The sequence below is a fragment of the Ammospiza caudacuta genome, chromosome 29 (genome assembly GCF_027887145.1).
Source record: "Ammospiza caudacuta isolate bAmmCau1 chromosome 29, bAmmCau1.pri, whole genome shotgun sequence".
Taxonomy (NCBI): Eukaryota; Metazoa; Chordata; class Aves; order Passeriformes; family Passerellidae; genus Ammospiza; species Ammospiza caudacuta.
This window is the reverse complement of record NC_080621.1, coordinates 1,790,404-1,811,261: the sequence shown is the minus strand read 5'-3', so window position 1 is coordinate 1,811,261 and position 20,858 is coordinate 1,790,404. Positions and strand designations below refer to the sequence as shown.

At 60.7% G+C, this 20,858-nt stretch overlaps 2 protein-coding genes across 3 annotated transcripts in view; one reads left to right on the top strand and one right to left on the bottom strand.

Annotated features, from left to right (window-relative positions):
• LOC131569206 (venom factor-like) overlaps window positions 1-1,403 on the top strand; it is a 53,524-nt gene extending 52,121 nt beyond the window's left edge. For both annotated transcript variants that reach the window (XM_058821406.1, XM_058821405.1), the window contains exon 40: window positions 919-1,403. In XM_058821406.1, the coding sequence (XP_058677389.1) occupies window positions 919-1,060 (142 nt within the window). In that variant the 3' untranslated portion in view covers window positions 1,061-1,403. The remainder of the gene's footprint in view (window positions 1-918) is intronic.
• Window positions 1,404-5,786: 4,383 nt separating this feature from the next.
• On the bottom strand, window positions 5,787-19,888 carry GIPC1 (GIPC PDZ domain containing family member 1). Its single transcript, XM_058821435.1, has 6 exons — window positions 19,611-19,888; window positions 17,273-17,458; window positions 15,006-15,186; window positions 11,865-11,980; window positions 10,391-10,472; window positions 5,787-7,654 (listed from the first exon to the last, which is right to left on the bottom strand). The coding sequence occupies exons 1-6, from the start codon at window positions 19,878-19,880 to the stop codon at window positions 7,503-7,505; spliced, it is 987 nt and encodes a 328-aa protein (XP_058677418.1). The 5' UTR covers window positions 19,881-19,888; the 3' UTR covers window positions 5,787-7,502.
• Window positions 19,889-20,858: the final 970 nt, after the last annotated feature.

Here is a 20,858-nt window from a genome sequence, read left to right as displayed (position 1 = left end):
CCATTGTCCCTACTGTCCCCTGTGTTCCCTTGTCCCCAGTGTCCCAACTGTCACCACTGTCCCCTATATCCCCACTGTCCCCTATATCCCCTTTATCCCCACTGCCTCCACTGTCCCCACTGTCCCCATGTCCCCACATCTGTTCCCATGTCCCCGTGTCCCCATGGCTGTCCCCATGTTTGTCCCCATGTCCCCAACTGTCCCCTGTGTCCCCATTGTCCCTATTGCCCCTATATCTCCATTGTCCCCACTGTCCCCATTGCCCTGTTTTCCCCACTGTCCCCATTGTCCTCTGAATTCCCAATGTCCCCATTGCCCTGTTTTCCCCACTGTCCCCATTGTCCCCTGTGTCCCCTAACGCCTCTATCCCCATTGTCCCCATTGCCTCCACTGTCCCATATTCCATTGTCCCATTGTCCCCTAAATTCCTGATGTCCCCATTGTCCCCACGGTTGACCCCCTGTCTGTCTCCATGTCCCCCTGTCTGTCCCGGTGTCCCCAGCTGTCCCCGTGTCCCCAGCTGTCCCTGTGTCCCCAGCTGTCCCCCGTGTCCCCAGCTGTCCCCCGTGTCCCCAGGTACCGGTACCTGATGGGCAAGGACACCTGGCTGGAGGAGTGGCCTCCAAGGGTCACTGTATCCCCACTGTCCCCATTGTCCCCATGTCCCCATGGCTGTTCCAATGGCTGTCTCCATCTGTCCCCGTGTCCCCAGCTGTCCCCGTGTCCCCAGCTGTTCCCCGTGTCCCCAGGTACCGGTACCTGATGGGCAAGGACACCTGGCTGGAGGAGTGGCCTCCAAGGGTCACTGTATCCCCACTGTCCCCATTGTCCCCTCAGTCCCCATGTCCCTGTGTCTGTCCCTGTGTCCCCATATCCCCCAGCTGTCCCCGTGTCCCCAGCTGTCCCCCGTGTCCCCAGGTACCGGTACCTGATGGGCAAGGACACCTGGCTGGAGGAGTGGCCCTCGGAGGCCGCGTGCCAGGACGCGTCGCTCCAGCGCCGCTGCCAGGACTTCGTCGAGTTCTCCGAGAACATGGCGTTCTTCGGCTGTCCCACCTGAGTCCCCGAGGTGCCACCACCCCGGGGTGCCACCACCCTGGGGTGCCACCACCCCAAGGTGCCACCGCCCTGGGATGCCACCACCCCAAGGTGCCACCACCTCGAGGTGTCACCAACCCGCTGGTGGCACCCAATTCTGGAGTGTCACCAACCCCCCTCAGCTGGCACCAAGTCCCAGCCGAGTCCCCGAGGTGCCACCACCCTTGGGTGGCACCAACCCGAGGTGTCACCAACCCGGGGTGGCACCCGGTCCTGGGGTGTCACCGCTCTTCTCCTGTCGCTTTTTGTCCCCTCCTCGCGGTTTTTTTTGGGTTTTTTTGGTTAAAAAAGTCATTTCTGAGCAATTGGCTTTGGTGTCCTTGAAGGGAGGGACATGTGGGGGGAGTGGGGACATCAAGGGGACATCAAGGGGACATCAAGGGGACATGGTAAGGGACATGGGGACATCAGAGGAGTCATGGGGACCCGGTAGGAGACAAGGGGACACCACAGGGGACATAGGGACACGACCGGGGTCATGGGGACACCAGAGGGGACATGGGGACACCAGAGAGGACATGGGGACATCAGAGGGGGCACGGGGACAACCAGAGGGGACATGGGGACACCAGAGGGGTCATGGGGACACCAGAGAGGACATGGGGACATCAGAGGGGGCATGGGGACACCAGAGAGGACATGGGGACACCAGAGAGGACATGGGGACATCAGAGGGGGCATGGGGACACCAGAGAGGACATGGGGACACCAGAGGGGACATGGGGACATCAGATGGGACATGGGGACATCAGAGGGGGCACGGGGACACCATACCAGTCAAGGACCCCAAACTCTGCATGCCAAACCCCACACCCAAACCCTGCACCCCAAATTTCCCACCCCAAACCCTGCACCCCACATTTCCCACCCCAAACCCTGCACCCCACATTTCACACCCCACATTTCACACCCCAAGTTCTGCACCCCAAATTCTGCACCCCACACTCGGCACCCCAAACTCTGCACCTCCAAACCCCACACTAAACTGGGCACCCCAAATTTTGCACCCCGAACTCTGCACCCCACATTTCCCACCCTGAACCCCGCACCCCACATTTGTCACCCCAGATTTTGCACCCCAAACCCTGCACCCGATACTTGGCACCCCAAATTCTGCACCCCACATTTCTGCACCCCACATTTCACACCCCAATCCCCGCACCCCAAATTTTGCACCCCACATTTCCCACCCCACATTTCACACCCCAAACCCTGCGCCCCAAATTCTCCACCCCACAATTCTGCACCCCACATTTCCCACCCCACATTTCCCACCCCAAATTTCACACCCCAATCCCTGCACCCCAAACCCCGCACCCCAAATTTTGCACCCCACATTTCTGCACCCCAAATTTCACACCCCAAATTTTGCACCCCACATTTCCCACCCCACATTTCACACCCCAAACCCCGCACCCCGAATTTCTCACCCCAAACTTTGCACCCCAAGCCCCACACCTGGGGCAATTCTGGGGGGTCTCTGGGGCAATTCTACGCTCCTGCCCTCACCTGCTCCGGCCTCCACCTTGGCGCAGGAGCGACACAGGTGTGTCCAGGTGTGCCCCAGGTGTGACCAGGTGTGTAATGGGTGTGCCCAGGTGTGCCCAGGTATGCCCCAGGTGTGTCTCAGACGTCCCCGAGTGCGCCCAGGTGTGCCCAAAGTGTGTCCAAGATGTGCCAGGTGTGCCCAGGTGTACCCCAGGTGTGTAATGGGTGTGCCCATGTGTGTCCCAGGTGTGTCTGAGATGTCACAGGTGTACCCAGGTGTGCCCCAGGTGTGTCCCACATGTACCCAGGTGTGCCCAGGTGTGCTCAGGTGTGTCCCAGGTGTGTCTGAGATGTCACAGGTGTACCCAGGTGTGCCCCAGGTGTGTCCCACATGTACCCAGGTGTGCCCAGGTGTGTCCCACATGTACCCAGGTGTGCCCAGGTGTGCTCAGGTGTGTCCCAGGTGTGTCTAAGATGTCACAGGTGTACCCAGGTGTGCCCCAGGTGTGTCCCACATGTACCCAGGTGTGCCCAGGTGTACCCCAGGTGTGTAATGGGTGTGCCCATGTGTGTCCCAGGTGTGTCTGATATGTCACTGGTGTACCCAGGTGTGCCCCAGGTGTGTCCCGCATGTACCCAGGTGTGCCCAGGTGTGCCCATGTGTGTCCCAGGTGTGTCTGAGATGTCACAGGTGTACCCAGGTGTGCCCTGGTGTGTCCCAGGTACTCCTCAGGTGTGCCCCAGGTGTGTCCCACATGTATCCAGGTGTGCCCAGGTGTGCCCCAGGTGTGTCCCGCATGTACCCAGGTGTGCCCAGGTGTGCTCAGGTGTGTCCCAGGTGTGTAGCTGTATCCAGGTGTACCCCAGATGTGCCCGAGATGTCCCAGGTGTGCCCAGGTGTGTGTCAGGTGTGCCCAGGTTTGTAATGGGTGTGTCCAGGTGCCCCCAGGTATGCCCAGGGGTGTCCCAGATGTCCCAGGTGTGTCCAGGTGCCCCCAGGTGTGCCCCAAGTGTGCTCAGGTGTGTAATGAGATGTCCCAGGTGTGTCCCCAGGTGTATCCAGGTGCACCCCAGGTGTATCCCAGATATTCCCAGGTGTACCCCAAGTGTGTCCAAGATGTTCCAGGTGTGCCCAGGTGTGTCCAAGATACGCCCAGGGGTGTCCCAGATGTTCCAGGTGTGCCCAGGTGTGTCTCAGGTGTCCCCAGGTGTGTAATGGGTGTGGCCAGGTGCACCCCAGGTGTACCCAGGTGTGCCCAGGTGTATCCCAGATGTTCCAGGTGTGTCTGAGATACCCCTAGGTGTGCTCCAAGTGCCCCCAGGGGTGCCCAGGTGTGTAATGAGATATCCCAGGTGTGTCCCAGGTGTGCCCAGGTGTGTGTCAGGTGTGTCCAGGTTTGTAATGGGTAGGCTCAGGTGTGACCAGGTGTGCCCAAGATGTCCCAGCTGTGTCCAGGTGCCCCCAGGTGTGCCCCAAGTGCCCCCAGGCGTGCCCAGGTGTGTCTGAGATAGCCCAGGTGTACCCAGGTGTGCCCTGGGGTGTTGCAGGTATGTAATGGGTCTGTCCCAGGTGTGCCCCAGGTGTGCCCAGGTGTGTCCCACATGTGCCCAGGTGTGCTCAGGTGTGTCCTAGGTGTGTCCCAGGTGTCCAGCTGGATTCAGGTGTGCCCAAGATGTCCCAGGTGTACCCCTGGTCTGTCTCAGGTGTGCCCAGGTGTGTGTCAGGTATGTCCAGGTTTGTAATGGGTGTGTCCCAGGTGTCCAGGTGTGTAATGGGTGTGCCCAGGTGTATCCCAGGTGCACCCAGTTGTATCCCAGGTGTACCCAGGTGTACCCAGGTGTGTCCCAGATGTTCCAGGTGTGCCCAGGTATATCCAGGTGCCCCCACGTGTGTCCCAGGTGTGTCTGAGATGTACCCCAGGTGTGTCTCAGGTGTCGCCAGGTGTGTAATGGGTGTGGCCGGGTGTACGCCAGGTGTACCCAGGTGTGCCCAGGTGTATCCCAGATGTTCCCAGGTGTACCCTAGGTGTGCTCAAGTGTGTCTGAGATGTCCCAGGTGTACCCCTGGTCTGTGTCAGGTGTGCCCCAGGTGTGTCCAGGTGTCCCCAGGTGCCCCCGGGTATGTAATGGGTGTGCCCAGGTGTATCTCAGGTGTGCTCAGTTGTACCCCAGGTGTGCCCAGGTGTGCCCTAAGTGCGCTCAGGTGTGTAATGAGATGTCCCAGGTGTCCCCAGGTGTGTCCGAGATGTCTCAGGTGTGCCCCAGGTGTATCCCAGATATTCCCAGGTGTGCCCCAAGTGTGTCCAAGATGTCCCAGGTGTGTCCAGGTGCCCCCAGGTGTGCTCCAGCTGTCCCCAGGTGTGTCTGAGATGTCCCAGGTGTACCCAGGTGTGCCCAGCTGTCCCCAGGTGTGTCCCAGGTGTGCCCAGGTGTGTCCCAGGTGTGTCCCAGGTATTCCCAGCTGTCCCCATGCGTGTCCCACCTGTCCCCAGGTGTGTCCCTCCCCTCCCCCACAGCCGTTCCCGTTTCTCTGTGGTTTTTTTTTTTTCTTTTTTTTTTTTAAATCTCCAAATTTTTTTTCCCACGAAAATACAAAAATATCCCGGGGGGGGGGGGGAGGGGAGGGGAGGGGAGGGAGGGGCCAGCAGGTGACAGTGACAGTGACAGTGACAGTGACAGGTGACACCAGCAGGTGACAGTTTGTCACAGTGACAGTGACAGTGACACCAGCAGGTGACAGTGACAGTGACAGGTGACACCAGCAGGTAACAGTGACAGTGACAGTTTGAGACAGTGACAGGTGACACCAGCAGGTGACAGTGACAGTGACAGTTTGAGACAGTGACAGGTGACACCAGCAGGTGACAGTTTGTCACAGTGACAGTGACAGGTGACACCAGCAGGTGACAGTGACAGTTTGTCACAGTGACAGTGACAGTTTGTGACAGTGACAGGTGACACCAGCAGGTGACAGTTTGTCACAGTGACAGTTTGTGACAGTGACAGGTGACACCAGCAGGTGACAGTGACAGTTTGTGACAGTTTGTGACAGTGACAGGCTCAGATGGCACCGGGGGGTGCCCAGATGAGGGGGGGAGGGGACACAAAGGAATTTGGGGGTCCCCAGGTTCAAAGGGGGGGGGGGGGCACGGGGAATTTCGGGGTTTGGAATTTGGGGGTCCCCAGGTTCAAAGGGGGGGGGGAGTGGGGCACGGGGAATTTTTGGGGGGCTCCCCAGGGGGCGCTCAGGGCACTTTGGGGGTCCAGCAGATTTTAGGGGGGGGGGTGGGGGGGTTCCAGCTTTTGGGGGGGCTCCCCCCAATAACGGGGGGTCCCCAATCCCTTGGGGGGTCCCGGGACGTTTTTGGGGAGTCCTCAATCCCACAGGCCCTGGGGGGGGTTTTGGGGTGTCCTGGGATTTTTGGGGTCCCAGTGGTTTGTGGGGGTCCCGGGGGTGTCCCAGAGTTTTGGGGTCCCCAATTCTGAGGGGTTTTGGGGTCTCAATTTGGGGGGAACCCAGGGGTTTCTGGGGTCCCAGATAGTTTTTGGGGTTTCCTGGGATTTCGGGGTGTCCTGGGATTTCGGGGTCCCCATCAAGTTGGGGTCCCAGTGGTTTTTGGGGTGTCCCAGAGTTTTGGGGTCCCCAATCCTGGGGGATTTTGGGGTTCCCATTTGGAAGGGTCCCGGGATTTTTGGGGCGTCCCAGCGGTTTTTGGGGCGTCCCGGGGTTTTGTAGTGTCCTGGGGGGTTTTGGGGCTCCTGATTTGGGGGGACCCCAGGGAGTTTTGGGGGTGTCCCGGGGTTTTGGGGTTCCCAATCCCAGGGGGTTTTGGGGTCCCCCTTCAGGGGGGTGTCCCAGGGTTTTGGGGGTCCCAGGGAGTTTTGGGGGTGTCCCGGGGTTTTGGGGTTCCCAATCCCAGGGGATTTTGGGGTCCCCATTCAGGAGGGTCCCAAGGTTTTTGGGGTCCCAGTACTTTTGAGGGTCCAGATTTGGGGGGACCCCAGGGAGTTTTGGGGGTGTCCCGGGGTTTTGGGGTTCCGAATCCCAGTGGGTTTTGGGGTCCCCCTTCAAGGGGGTGTCCCAGGGTTTTGGGGGTCCCAGGGAGTTTTGGGGTCCCCATCAGGAGGTCTCCCAGAGTTTTGGGGTCCCAGTGGTTTTTGGGGTCCCAGGGACTTTTGCAGTGTCCTGGGGGTCTCGGGGTTTTGGGGTCCCAGTGGTTTTAGGGGGTCCCTGGGCTTTGAGATCCCCATTTGGGGGTGTCCCAGGGTTTTGGGGTCCCAGTGGTTTTGGGGTCCCAGAGGTTTTGGGGTCCCCATCATGGCATGTCCTGCGTTTTTGGGGTGTCCCAGGGAGTTTTGTAGCGTCTCGCGGTTTTTGGGGTCCCGGGGTTTTTGGGGTGCCCATCAGGAGGTGTCCCAGGGTTTTGGGGTCCTGGGGTTTGGGGTCACAGTGGTTTTGGGGTGTCTGGGGGTTTTGGGGTCCCAGCAGTTTTGGGGTCCAGTGGTTTTTGGGGATCCAGTGGTTTTGGGATCCTGAGGTTTTTGGGGTTTTGGGGTCCCCATCAGGGAGTGTCCTGGGATTTTGGGGGTCCCAGTGGTTTTGGGGTCCCGGGGTTTTGGGGTCCCGGTGATTTTTGGGGATCCCAGGTTTCTGGGGTCCCAGTGCTTTTGTGGTCCCAGGTTTTGGGGTCCCAGTGGTTTTTGGGGTCCTGGGTTTTGGGGTTCCAGGATTTTGGGGCCCCGCGTTTTGGGGTCCCAGCGGTTTTGGGGTCCCGGTGTTTCGGGGTCCCCATTTGGGGGCGTCTTGGGGTTTTGGGGTCCCAGGTTTTGGAGTCCCACCCAGGCGGTTTTGGGGGGGGTCCCACCCAGGCGGTTTTTGGGGTCCCAGTTTCGGGGGGCCCCCATTCTCGGGGCTCTCAGCACCGCCCGGCCTTGGCGTCGCCGATGGCGCCCCAGACGTCGAACACGAACTCGTCGGGGAAGGCGAAGTCGCCGAGCTGAGCGTCCAGAGCCTCGGCCAGCGCGTCGGGGTCGCGGGCGTCGCGGCCCAGCTCCACCATGGTGGCGGCTGCGGGGACATCGGGGACATTGGGGACACATTGGGGACATTGGGGACATATTGGGGACACATTGGGGACATTGGGGACACTGGGGTCGCGGGCGTCGCGGCCCAGCTCCACCATGGTGGCAGCTGCGGGGACATTGGGGACATTGGGGACACACTGGGGACATATTGGGGACACTGAGGGCATTGGGGACATTGGGGTCACGGGCGTCGCGGCCCAGCTCCACCATGGTGGCGGCTGCGGGGACATCGGGGACACTGGGGACACGTTGGGGACATTGGGGACATTGGGGTCGCGGGCGTCACGGCCCAGCTCCACCATGGTGGCGGCTGCGGGGACATTGGGGACACATTGGGGACATATTGGGGACACATTGGGGACATTGGGGACATTGGGGTCATGGGCGTCACGGCCCAGCTCCACCATGGTGGCGGCTGCGGGGACATCGGGGACATTGGGGACACGTTGGGGACATTGGGGACATTGGGGACATTGGGGTCATGGGCGTCACGGCCCAGCTCCACCATGGTGGCAGCTGCGGGGACATTGGGGACACATTGGGGACATATTGGGGACATATTGGGGACACTGAGGGCATTGGGGACATTGGGGTCGCGGGCGTCATGGTCCAGCTCCACCATGGTGGCGGCTGCGGGGACATCGCAGACACATTGGGGACACATTGGGGACATTGGGGACATTGGGAACACATTGGGGACACGTTGGGGACATTGGGGTCACGGGTGTCACGGCCCAGCTCCACCATGGTGGCGGCTGCAGGGACATTGGGGACATTGGGGACACATTGGGGACCTCGGGGACATCGGGGACACATTGGGGACACTGGGGACATTGGGGTCACTGGGGACATTGGGGACACTGGGGACATTGGGGACATTGGGGACACTGGGGACATTGGGGTCACTGGGGACATTGGGGACACTGGGGACATTGGGGACATTGGGGACATTGGGGACACTGGGGACACTGGGGACATTGGGGTCACTGGGGACATTGGGGACATTGGGGACATTGGGGTCACTGGGGACACTGGGGACATTGGGGACATTGGGGACATTGGGGACAGCGTTCAGGGACTGGGGACATTGGGGACAGTGCAGGGGTCCCCCAGGATTCTGGGGTTCCCCCAGCTCACTGTCCAGGATGTTACGGGGTTTGGGGTGATCCCAGGGGGTTTTTAGGGGTTCCCTGGGATTTTTGGGGTCCCCAGGGTGTTTTTTGGGGTCCCTCAGGATTTTGGGGTCCCAGATTTCGGGGGGCTCCCCCAGCTCACTGTCGTGGACGGAGCTCCCCAGCAGAACTCGGGGGGTTTGGGGTGATCGGGGCAGTTTGGGACGATCCTGGGAGGTTTTTTGGGGTGATCCCTGGAGTTTTCTGGGGGTCCCTCAGGATTTTGGGGTTTCAGATTTTTGGGGTCCCCGGGGATTTCGGGGTGCTCCCCCAGCTCGCTGTCCCGGATCCCCATGGAGCTCTCCAGAAGAGCCCGGGGGGTTTGGGGTGATCGGGGCAGTTTCGGGGTGATCCCTGGGTGTTTTTTGGGGTCCCCCAGGATTTTTGGGGGGTCCCCAGGATTTTGGGGTCCCCGGATTTTGGGGTGCTCCCCCAGCTCGCTGTCCCGGATGCCCATGGAGCTCCCCAGCAGAGCCCGGGGGGTTTCCTTGGGGTAATTCCTGAGGGTTTTTTTTGGGGTGATCTCTGTGGGGTTTTTTGGGGGCTCCCCGGGGATTTTGGGGTCCTGGATTTTGGGGTTTCAGATTTTGGGGTCCTGGATTTTGGGCTCCCAGATTTTGGGGTCCCTGTGGGTTTTGGGGTGCTCCCCCAGCTCGCTGTCCCGGATGCCCATGGAGCTCTGCAGCAGAGCCCGGGGGGTTTGGGGTGATCCCAGGGAGTTTTTTTGGAGTGATCTCTGTGGGGTTTTTTGGGGTTCCCCAGGATTTTGGTGTTCCCCCAGGATTTTGGGGTCCCTGTGGGTTTTGGGGTGCTCCCCCAGCTCGCTGTCCCGGATCCCCATGGAGCTCTGCAGCAGAGCCAGGGGGGTTTGGGGTGATCCCAGGGAGTTTTTTTGGGGTAATCCCTGGGATTTTGGGGTTCCCCAGGATTTTGGGGTTCCCCCAGAATTTTGGGCTCCCAGATTTTGGGGTCCCTGTGGATTCTGGGGTGCTCCCCCAGCTCGCTGTCCCGGATGCCCATGGAGGTCTCCGGCAGAGCCCGGGGGGTTTGGGGTGATCCCAGGGGTATTTTTGGGGTGATCTCTGTGGGGTTTTTTGGGTTTCCCCTGGATTTTGGGGTTCCCCCAGGATTTTGGGGTTCCCCAGGATTTTGGGGTCCCTGTGGGTTTTGGGGTGCTCCCCCAGCTCGCTGTCCCGGATGCCCATGGAGGTCTCTGGCAGAGCCAGGGGGGTTTGGGGTGATCCCAGGGAGTTTTTTTTTGGGGTAATCCCTGGGATTTTGGGGTTCCCCTGGATTTTGGTGTTCCCCTGGATTTTGGGGTCCTGGATTTTGGGGTTCCCAGATTTTGGGGTGCTCCCCCAGCTCGCTGTCCCGGATGCCCATGGAGCTCCCCAGCAGAGCCCGGGGGGTTTGGGGTGATCCCAGGGAGTTTTTTGGGGTGATCTCTGTGGGGTTTTTTGGGGGTCCCCTCTGTATTTTGGTGTTCCCCCAGGATTTTGGGGTTCCCCCAGGATTTTGGGGTCCCCCCAGGGTTTCGGGGTGCTCACCCAGCTCGCTGTCCCGGATGCCCATGTAGCTCTCCAGCAGATCGTCCACCTTGGCCACCGCGCGCTCCTCGAACGCCGACGGCTGCGGGGATTTGGGGCATTTTGGGGGCTCCCACGGGGATTTTGGGGATCCCAAAGAGATTCTGGGGGTCCCAAAGGGATTCTGGGGGGGTCCCCGAGGGTCCCAAGGGGATTTTGGGGGGCCCTGGGGTGATTTTTGGGGGGTCCCAAGGGGATTTTGGGGGGCCCTGGGGTGATTTTTGGGGGGTCCCAAGGGGATTTTGGGGTCCCCAGGACATTTTGGGATTGCATGGGATATTTTGGGGGGTCCCCAGTGGATATTTTGGGGGGTCGCAGGCTGGTTTTGGGGTCTCTAGGGGATGTTTCCAGGGTGCTTTTGGGGTGATTTTGTGCCGTTTTGGGTCCGTACCTGCTCCTGCAGCGTGGCCTGTTCTGGGGGTGTTTTTGGGGTGTTTTTGGGGTGATTTTGTGCTGTTTTGGGTCCGTACCTGTTCCTGCAGCGTGGCCTGTTCTGGGGTCTCTAGGGGATGTTTTTGGGGTGATTTTAGGGTGCTTTTGGGGTGATTTTGTGCCCTTTTGGGTCCGTACCTGCTCCTGCAGCGTGGCCTGTTCTGGGGGTGTTTTTGGGGTGATTTTGTGCTGTTTTGGGTCTGTACCTGTTCCTGCAGCGTGGCCTGTTCTGGGGGTGTTTTTGGGGTGTTTTTGGGCTGATTTTGTGCTGTTTTGGGTCCGTACCTGTTCCTGAAGCATGGCCTGTTTTGGGGTCTCTAGGGGATGTTTTTAGGGTGTTTTTGGGGTGTTTTTGGGGTGATTTTGTGCTGTTTTGGGTCCGTACCTGTTACTGCAGCGTGGCCTGTTCTGGGGGTATTTTTAGGGTCTTTTTGGGGTGATTTTGGCTCCCTTTTGGGTCCGTACCTGCTCCTGCAGCGTGGCCTCTTTTGGGGATGCTTTGGGGTGTTTTGGGGCTGATTTTGGGGTGATTTTGTGCCGTTTTGGGTCTGTACCTACTCCTGCAGCGTGGCCTGTTCTGGGGGTGTTTTTGGGGTGTTTTTGGGCTGATTTTGGGGTGATTTTGTGCCCGTTTGGGTCCGTACCTGTTCCTGAAGCGTGGCCTGTTTTGGGGTCTCTAGGGGATGTTTTTAGGGTGTTTTTGGGGTGATTTTGTGCTGTTTTGGGTCCGTACCTGTTCCTGAAGCGTGGCCTGTTTTGGGGTCTCTAGGGGATGTTTTTAGGGTGCTTTTGGGGTGTTTTTGGGGTGATTTTGTGCCGTTTTGGGTCCGTACCTGCTCCTGCAGCGTGGCCTGTTCTGGGGGTATTTTTAGGGTGTTTTTGGGGTGATTTTGGGGTGATTTTGGGTCTGTACCTGTTCCTGCAGCGTGGCCTGTTCTGGGGGTGTTTTTGGGGTGTTTTTGGGCTGATTTTGGGGTGATTTGGTGCCCGTTTGGGTCCGTACCTGCTCCTGCAGCGTGGCCGGGCCCCTCGAGCGCAGCCTCAGCGTCCCCCGGCCCGAGAGCACCTGGGGGGGCCCCCCCCGAGCCGAGACCCCCCCGGAACGGGGCCCGATCCCGTCTGGGGACACACAGGGGTCACACAGGGGTCACAGAGGGGTCACACAGGGGTCACACAGGGGTCACAGAGGGGACACACAGGGGTCACACAGGGGTCACACAGGGGTCACAGAGGGGTCACACAGGGGTCACAGAGGGGTCACACAGGGGTCACACAGGGGACACACAGGGGTCACACAGGGGTCACACAGGGGTCACAGAGGGGTCACACAGGGGTCACACAGGGGTCACACAGGGGTCACAGAGGGGTCACACAGGGGTCACACAGGGGTCACACAGGGGACACAGAGGGGTCACACAGGGGACACAGAGGGGTCACACAGGGGTCACACAGGGGTCACACAGGGGTCACAGAGGGGTCACACAGGGGACACACAGGGGTCACACAGGGGTCACACAGGGGTCACACAGGGGTCACAGAGGGGTCACAGAGGGGTCACACAGGGGTCACAGAGGGGTCACACAGGGGTCACAGAGGGGTCACAGAGGGGTCACACAGGGGTCACACAGGGGACACAGAGGGGTCACACAGGGGTCACACAGGGGTCACACAGGGGTCACACAGGGGACACAGAGGGGTCACAGAGGGGTCACAGAGGGGACACACAGGGGTCACACAGGGGTCACACAGGGGTCACACAGGGGTCACAGAGGGGTCACACAGGGGTCACACAGGGGTCACACAGGGGACACACAGGGGTCACACAGGGGTCACAGAGGGGTCACAGAGGGGTCACACAGGGGTCACACAGGGGTCACACAGGGGACACACAGGGGTCACACAGGGGTCACACAGGGGTCACACAGGGGTCACAGAGGGGTCACACGGGACAGATGGGACAGAAGGGATGGGGGTGTCACACAGGGGTCACATGGGGGGGACAGAGGGGTCAGAGGGGTCAGAGGGGACACACAGGGGTCACAGGGGACAGGGAGGGGACACAGGGGACACAGAGGGGACAGAGAGAGGTCACGCAAGGGGGACACAGAGGGTCACACAGGGGACAGAGGGGACAGAGAGGACACAGAGGAGTCACATGGGGGGGACGGGGGGACACACAGGGGACACACAGGGGGGACAGAGGGGTCAGAGAGGGGACACAGAGGGGACACCAAGGGGACACAGAGGGACGGGGAGGGGGCACAGGGGACAAACGGGACACAGGGGACACACAGGGGACACAGGGGGGACAGGGGACAGAGGGGATGGGGGGCACAGGGAGGGGACACAGAGGGACAGGGAGGGGACACACAGAGGGTACAGAGGGGACACACAGGGGACACAAGGGACAGAGAGATCAGAGAGGGGACAGAGGGGACACAGGGGGACAGAGGGACAGGGAGGGGACACAGAGGGACAGGGAGGGGACAGAGGGGATGGGGGGGTGAGAGACAGGTCAGCAGGGGACAGAGGGGACACAGGGGACAGAGGGGACACAGGGGACAGGGAGGGGACACAGGGGACAGGGAGGGGACACAGGGGCAGAGGGGATGGGGAGGTCAGAGAGGGGTCAGCGGGGGACAGAGGGGACAAGGGGGACACCAGAGGCCCTCCTGGGCTCGGTCAGCCTCAGCCTGAAGTGGTGCCCCCGGGGCAGCTCCTGCTCCATTGACCGCACTTCAATCCCATTCACTCCCGTTCATTCCCAGTCCCTCCCAGCCCATCCCAGTCCATCCCAGCCCATCCCAGTTCAATCCCATTGATTCCCAGTCCCTCCCAGTACCCACCCACGCCCTCCGTGGCTCCGTCAGCCTCAGCCTGAACTGGTGCCCGCGGGGCAGCTCCAGCTCCATCGATCCCATTCACTCCCAGTTAATCCCATTCATTCCCAGTTCAACCCCAATCACTCCCATTCATTCCCAGTCAATCCCAGTCCCTCCCAGTCCATCCCAGTTCAATCCCATTGGTTCCTAGCCCATCCCAGTTCAATCCCAGTTCAATCCCAGTCCCTCCCAGTCCAATCCCATTCATTCCCAGTCCATCCCAGTCAATCCCAGTCCCTCCCAGTACCCAACCCAGGCTCTCCGTGGCTCCGTCAGCCTCAGCCTGAACTGGTGCCCGCGGGGCAGCTCCAGCTCCATCGATCCCATTCATTCCCAGTCAATCCCAGTTCAATCCCATTCGTTCCCAGTCCATCCCAGTCCATCCCAGTCCCTCTCAGTCCATCCCAGTTCATTCCCAGTCCATCCCAGTCCCTCCCAGTGCTCCCAGTACCCACCCCAGGCTCTCCGTGGCTCCGTCAGCCTCAGCCTGAACTGGTGCCCGTGGGGCAGCTCCAGCTCCATCGATCCCAGTTCAATTCCAGTCCCTCCCAGTCCCTTCCAGTTCAATCCCAGTCAATCCCAGTCCCTCCCAGTTCAATCCCATTCATTCCCAGTCCATCCCAGTCAATCCCAGTCCCTCCCAGTACCCACCCCAGGCTCTCCGTGGCTCCGTCAGCCTGAGTCTGAACTGGTGCCCGCGGGGCAGCTCCAGCTCCATCGATCCCATTCATTCCCAGTCAATCCCAGTTCAATCCCATTCATTCCCAGTCCATCCCAGTTCAATCCCATTGATTCCCAGTCCATCCCAGTCCATCCCAGTTCAATCCCAGTTCAATCCCACTCATTCCCAGTCCATCCCAGTCCATCCCAGTTCAATCCCAGTTCAATCCCATTCATTCCCAGTCCCTCCCAGTCCATCCCAGTCAATCCCAGTCCCTCCCAGTTCAATCCCAGTTCAATCCCATTGATTCCCAGTCCATCCCAGTCAATCCCAGTCCCTCCCAGTTCAATCCCATTCATTCCCAGTCCAATCCCATTCATTCCCAGTCAATCCCAGTCCCTCCCAGTACCCACCCCAGGCTCTCCGTGGCTCCGTCAGCCTGAGTCTGAACTGGTGCCCGCGGGGCAGCTCCAGCTCCATCGATCCCAGTTCAATCCCAGTTCAATCCCAGTTCATTCCCAGTCCATCCCAGTTCAATCCCAGTTCAATCCCAGTTCATTCCCAGTCCCTCCCAGTCCATCCCAGTGCTCCCAGTACCCACCCCAGGCCCTCCTGGGCTCGGTCAGCCTGAGTCTGAACCGGTGCCCGCGGGGCAGCTCCTGCAGCAGCCGCGCCACCTCGAAGTGCCGCGTGCCCACCAGGCTGCGCCCGTCCAGCGCCTCCAGCACGTCCCCGACGCCCACCTGGGGCGTGCGCGCCATCACCGAGCCCTCGCGGATCCTCTGCGTGGGGGAAAACACACCTGGGTCACACCTGGGCACACCTGTGACACACCTGGGCACACCTGTGTGACCTGTGTGACCCAGCTAACCCGGGTCACACCTGGGGCGTGCGCGCCATCACCGAGCCCTCGCGGATCCTCTGCGTGGGGGAAACACACCTGGGTCACACCTGTGACACACCTGGGCACACCTGTGTAACCTGGGTAACCTGTGTAACCCAGCTAACCCGGGTAACCTGGGTCACACCTGGGCACACCTGTGACACACCTGGGCACACCTGTACAACCTGTGTGACCTGTGTAACCCAGCTAACCTGGGTAACCTGGGTCACACCTGGGCACACCTGTGACACACCTGAGCACACCTGTGTAACCTGGGTAACCTGTGTGACCCAGCTAACCTGGGTAACCTGGGGCGCGCGCGCCATCACCGAGCCCTTGCAGATCCTCTATGTGGGGGGAAACACACCTGGGTCACACCTGAGTTACACCTGAGATACCTGGGACACACCTGTGACACACCTGGGTAACCTGTGTAACCCAGCTAACCTGGGTAACCTGGGTCACACCTGGGCACACCTGTGACACACCTGGGCACACCTGTGTAACCTGTGTGACCTGTGTAACCCAGCTAACCCGGGTAACCTGGGTCACACCTGGGCACACCTGTGACACACCTGAGCACACCTGTGTAACCTGTGTGACCTGTGTGACCCAGCTAACCCGGGTAACCTGGGTCACACCTGGGCACACCTGTGACACACCTGAGCACACCTGTGTAACCTGTGTGACCTGTGTGACCCAGCTAACCCGGGTAACCTGGGTCACACCTGGGCACACCTGTGACACACCTGAGCACACCTGTGTAACCTGTGTGACCTGTGTAACCCAGCTAACCCGGGTAACCTGGGGCGTGCGCGCCATCACCGAGCCCTCGCGGATCCTCTATGTGGGGGGAAACACACCTGAGTTACACCTGAGATACCTGTGACACACCTGTGACACACCCGTGTAACACCTGGGTAACCTGGGTAACCCAGCTAACCTGGGTAACCTGGGTCACACCTGGGCACACCTGGGCACTCCTGTACAACCTGTGTGACCCAGCTAACCCGGGTAACCTGGAGCGTGCGCGCCATCACCGAGCCCTCGCGGATCCGCTGGGGGGAAACACACCTGGGTCACACCTGAGTTACACCTGAGATACCTGTGACACACCTGTGTAACACCTGGGTAACCCGGGTCACACCTGGGGCGTGCGCGCCATCACCGAGCCCTCGCGGATCCGCTGGGGGGGAAAGATGCACCTGGATTACACCTGAGTTACACCTGGGTAACAGCTGGGTAACACCTGGGGGTCTGGGTAACCTGGGTCACACCTGGGGCGTGTGCCCCATCACTGACCCCTCATGGATACGCTGGGGACACAGACACACCTGGGACACACCTGGGGACACCTGGGGACAGCTGGGTCACACCTGAGGTCATCTGGGGTCGCCTGTTGTTGGTGATGGTGAGCCCCAGGTGTGTCTCACCTGTCCCAGGCGTGTCTCACCTTGATGAAGGTGCAGCCTGCTCCACTGTTGCTGACAGTGAGCCTCACTGCCCCCAGCCAGGTGTGTCTCACCTGTCCCAGGTGTGTCTCACCTACCCAGGGGTGTCCCCAGGTGTGTCTCACCTGTCCCAGGTGTGTCGTCCCCAGGTGTGTCTCACCTGTCCCAGGTGTGTCTCACCTTGACGAAGGTGTAGCCCATTCTGCTGTCGGTGATGGTGAGCCCCAGCTCTGTCCCTATGTGTCCCTAGCTGTACCCAGCTGTCCCAGGTGTCCCCAGGTGTGTCCCCAGGTGTGTCTCACCTGTCCCAGGTGTGTCCCCAGGTGTGTCTCACCTGTCCCAGGTGTGTCTCACCTTGATGAAGGTGTATCCTGCTCAGTTATCAGTGATGGTGAGCCCCAGCGCCCCCTCGGATTTCAGCTCCTGCACTGTCCCCAGGTGTGTCTCACCTGTCCCAGGTGTGTCCCCAGGTGTGTCTCACCTGTCCCAGGTGTGTCCCCAGGTGTGTCTCACCTGTCCCCAGGTGTGTCTCACCTTGATGAAGGCGTATCCGGCCCCGTTGTCGGTGATGGTGAGCCCCAGCGCCTCCTCGGATTTGAGCACCTGCACGTCCTTCTGGCGCCCGCGCGTGTGCGCGAAGATGAAATCCTCGAGGCCGATCTGCCCGCCCAGCAGCTTCTCCATGTCCACCTGGGGCGTGTTCAGCGTGCAGAACAGCACCTGGGGACAGGTGGGGACACGTGGGGACACTGGGGACACAGAACAGCACCCGGGGCAGCACCTGGGGACACTGGGGACAAATGCCCCAGCCCGATCTGCCCCCGCAGGAGCTTCTCCATGTCCACCTGAGGGGTGTTCAGGGGACAGGACAGCACCTGGGGACAGGTGGGCACAGGTGGGGACACTGGGGACACAGAACAGCACCCGGGGCAGCACCTGGGGCAGCACTGGGGACACTGGGGACACAGAACAGCACCTGGGGGGACAGGTGGGGACACAGGGTACACTGGGGACATCAACTGGGGCAGGGCACAACACCTGGGGACACTGGGGACAAATCCCCCAGCCCGATCTGCCCCCCTCAGGAGCTTCTCCATGTCCACCTGAGGGGTGTTCAGGGGGCAGAACAGCACCTGGGGACAGGTGGGGACACTGGGAACAGGACAGCACCTGGGGGGACAGGTGGGGACACAGGGCAGCACCGGGGGCAGCAGCTGGGGCAGGGGACAACACCCGGGGCAGCACCTGGGGACACTGGGGACAAATGCCCCAGCCCGATCTGCACCCCCAGGAGCTTCTCCATGTCCACCTGAGGGGTGTTCAGGGGGCAGAACAGCACCTGGGGACAGGTGGGGACACTGGGAACAGGACAGCACCTGGGGACAGGTGGGGACAGGTGGGGACACTGGGGACACAGAACAGCACCCGGGGCAGCACCTGGGGCAGCACTGGGGACACTGGGGACAAATGCCCCAGCCCGATCTGCCCTCCCAGGAGCTTCTCCATGTCCTCCTGAGGGGTGTTCAGGGGGCAGAACAGCACCTGGGGACAGGTGGGGACACTGGGGACACAGGACAGAACATGGGGACATCACCTGGGGCAGGGGACATCACCTGGGGACACTGGGGACAGGGGACATGGGGACATCGGCGTGTTCAGCGTGCAGAACAGCACCCGGGGGCACGCTGGTGTGTTCACTGTGGCATCCCAGTATGTCCCAGTCCCTCCCAGTCCATCCCAGTATAACCCAGCCCAATTTCAGGCCACCCCAGTATAACCCAGTACAACCCAGCCTGTCCCAAACCCCTCCCAGTACATCCCAGTACATTCCCAGTATATCCCAGTACATCCCAGTATAACCAGTCTCACCTTGCTGGGGGGGATCCCGATTTTCCCGTACAGCTCCCGCACGTTCCTGAACCGCTCCCAGTATAACCCAGTATAACCCAGTACATCCCAGTATAACCCAATGCATTCCCAGTACATCCCAGTACATCCCAGTATAACCAGTCTCACCTCGCTGGGGGGGATCCCGAAGGCCTCCCCGATTTTCCCGTACAGCTCCCGCACGTTGCCGAACCCCTCCCAGTATAACCCAGTATAACCCAATGCATTCCCAGTATAACCCAGTATAACCCAGTACATCCCAGTACATCCCAGTATAACCCAGTATAACCCAGTACATCCCAGTATATCCCAGTACATCCCAGTATAACCCAATGCATTCCCAGTATAACCCAGTACATCCCAGTACATCCCAGTACATCCCAGTATAACCCAGTACATCCCAGTACATCCCAGTACATCCCAGTCTCACCTCGCTGGGGGGGATCCCGAAGGCCTCCCCGATTTTCCCGTACAGCTCCCGCACGTTGCCGAACCCCTCCCAGTATAAACCAGTACATCCCAGTATAACCCAGTATAACCCAGTATAACCCAGTACATCCCAGTATAACCCAGTATATCCCAGTATAACCCAATGCATTCCCAGTACATCCCAGTACATCCCAGTATATCCCAGTCTCACCTCGCTGGGGGGGATCCCGAAGGCCTCCCCGATTTTCCCGTACAGCTCCCGCACGTTGCCGAACCCCTCCCAGTATAACCCAGTATAACCCAATGCATTCCCAGTACATCCCAGTATAACCCAGTATAACCCAATGCATTCCCAGTACATCCCAGTACATCCCAGTACATCCCAGTATGTCTCACCTCGCTGGGGGGGATCCCGAAGGCCTCCCCGATTTTCCCGTACAGCTCCCGCACGTTGCCGAACCCCTCCCAGTATAACCCAGTACATCCCAGTATAACCCAGTATAACCCAATGCATTCCCAGTACATCCCAGTATAACCCAGTACATCCCAGTCTCACCTCGCTGGGGGGGATCCCGAAGGCCTCCCCGATTTTCCCGTACAGCTCCCGCACGTTGCCGAACCCCTCCACGCGCCCGGTGGCGCTGCCGTGCGCCAGCTGCGTGTGGAACACCAGGCGGGGCCGCAGCGGGTGGGGGGGGGGCGCCGCCCCCGGGACCCCCCCCGGGGCCCCCCCGGGCTCCCCCGGGGCCCCCCCGCGCCCCCCGGCGCCCTCCTCGTTCTCCACCAGCGGCGGCGGCTTCTTGCGGCGGCCCAGCCCCAGCGGCATCCCGGGGCACTTAGGGCAGGGGGATCTGGGGGAGACTGCGGGGTCTAGGGCGGGTTTGGGGGGGTCTAGGAGGGGGCTTGGGGGGAGTTTGGGGGGATTTGGGGGGTTTTGGGGGGGTCTGAGGGGTCTAGGAGGGGATTTGGGGGGAGTTTGGGGGGATTGGGGGGTTCTAGGAGGGGATTTGGGGGATCTAGGAGGGATTGGGGAGTCTAGGAGGGGATTTGGGGGGGTCTAGGAGTGGGTTTGGGGGGAGTTTGGGGGGATTTGGGGGGTCTAGGAGGGATTGGAGGGGTTTAGGAGGGGATTTGGGGGGGGTTTGGGGGGTCTGAGGGGTCTAGGAGGGATTTGGGGAGGTCTAGGAGGGGATTTGGGGGGAGTTTGGGGGGATTTGGGGGGTCTAGGAGGGGATTTGGGGGGTTTTAGGGGAATTTGGGGGGTCTAGGAGGGGATTTGGGGGGAGATTGGGGGGATTTGGGGGGGTCTAGGAGGGATTGGGGGGGTCTAGGAGGGGATTTGGGGGGGTCTAGGAGGGGATTTGGGGGGAGTTTGGGGGGTCTGAGGGGTCTAGGAGGGATTTGGGGGGTCTAGGAGTGGGTTTGGGGGGAGTTTGGGGGGATTTGGGGGGTCTAGGAGGGGGTTTGGGGGGGTCTAGAAGTGGGTTTGGGGGGTCTAGGAGGGGATTTGGGGGGTCTAGGAGGGGGTTTGGGGGGAGGTTGGGGGGATTTGGGGGTTCTAGGAGGGGATTGGGGGGTCTAGGAGGGATTTGGGGGGTCTAGGAGGGGATTTGGGGGCGTTTGGGGGGTCTGAGAGGATCTAGGAGGGGATTTGGGGGGTCTAGGAGGGGGTTTGGGGGGTCTAGGAGTGGGTTTGGGGGCAGTTTGGGGGGATTTGGGGGGTCTAGGAGGGATTGGGGGGGAGTTTGGGGGGATTTGGGGGGGGTTTGGGGGGATTTGGGGGGGTCTAGGAGGGGATTTGGGG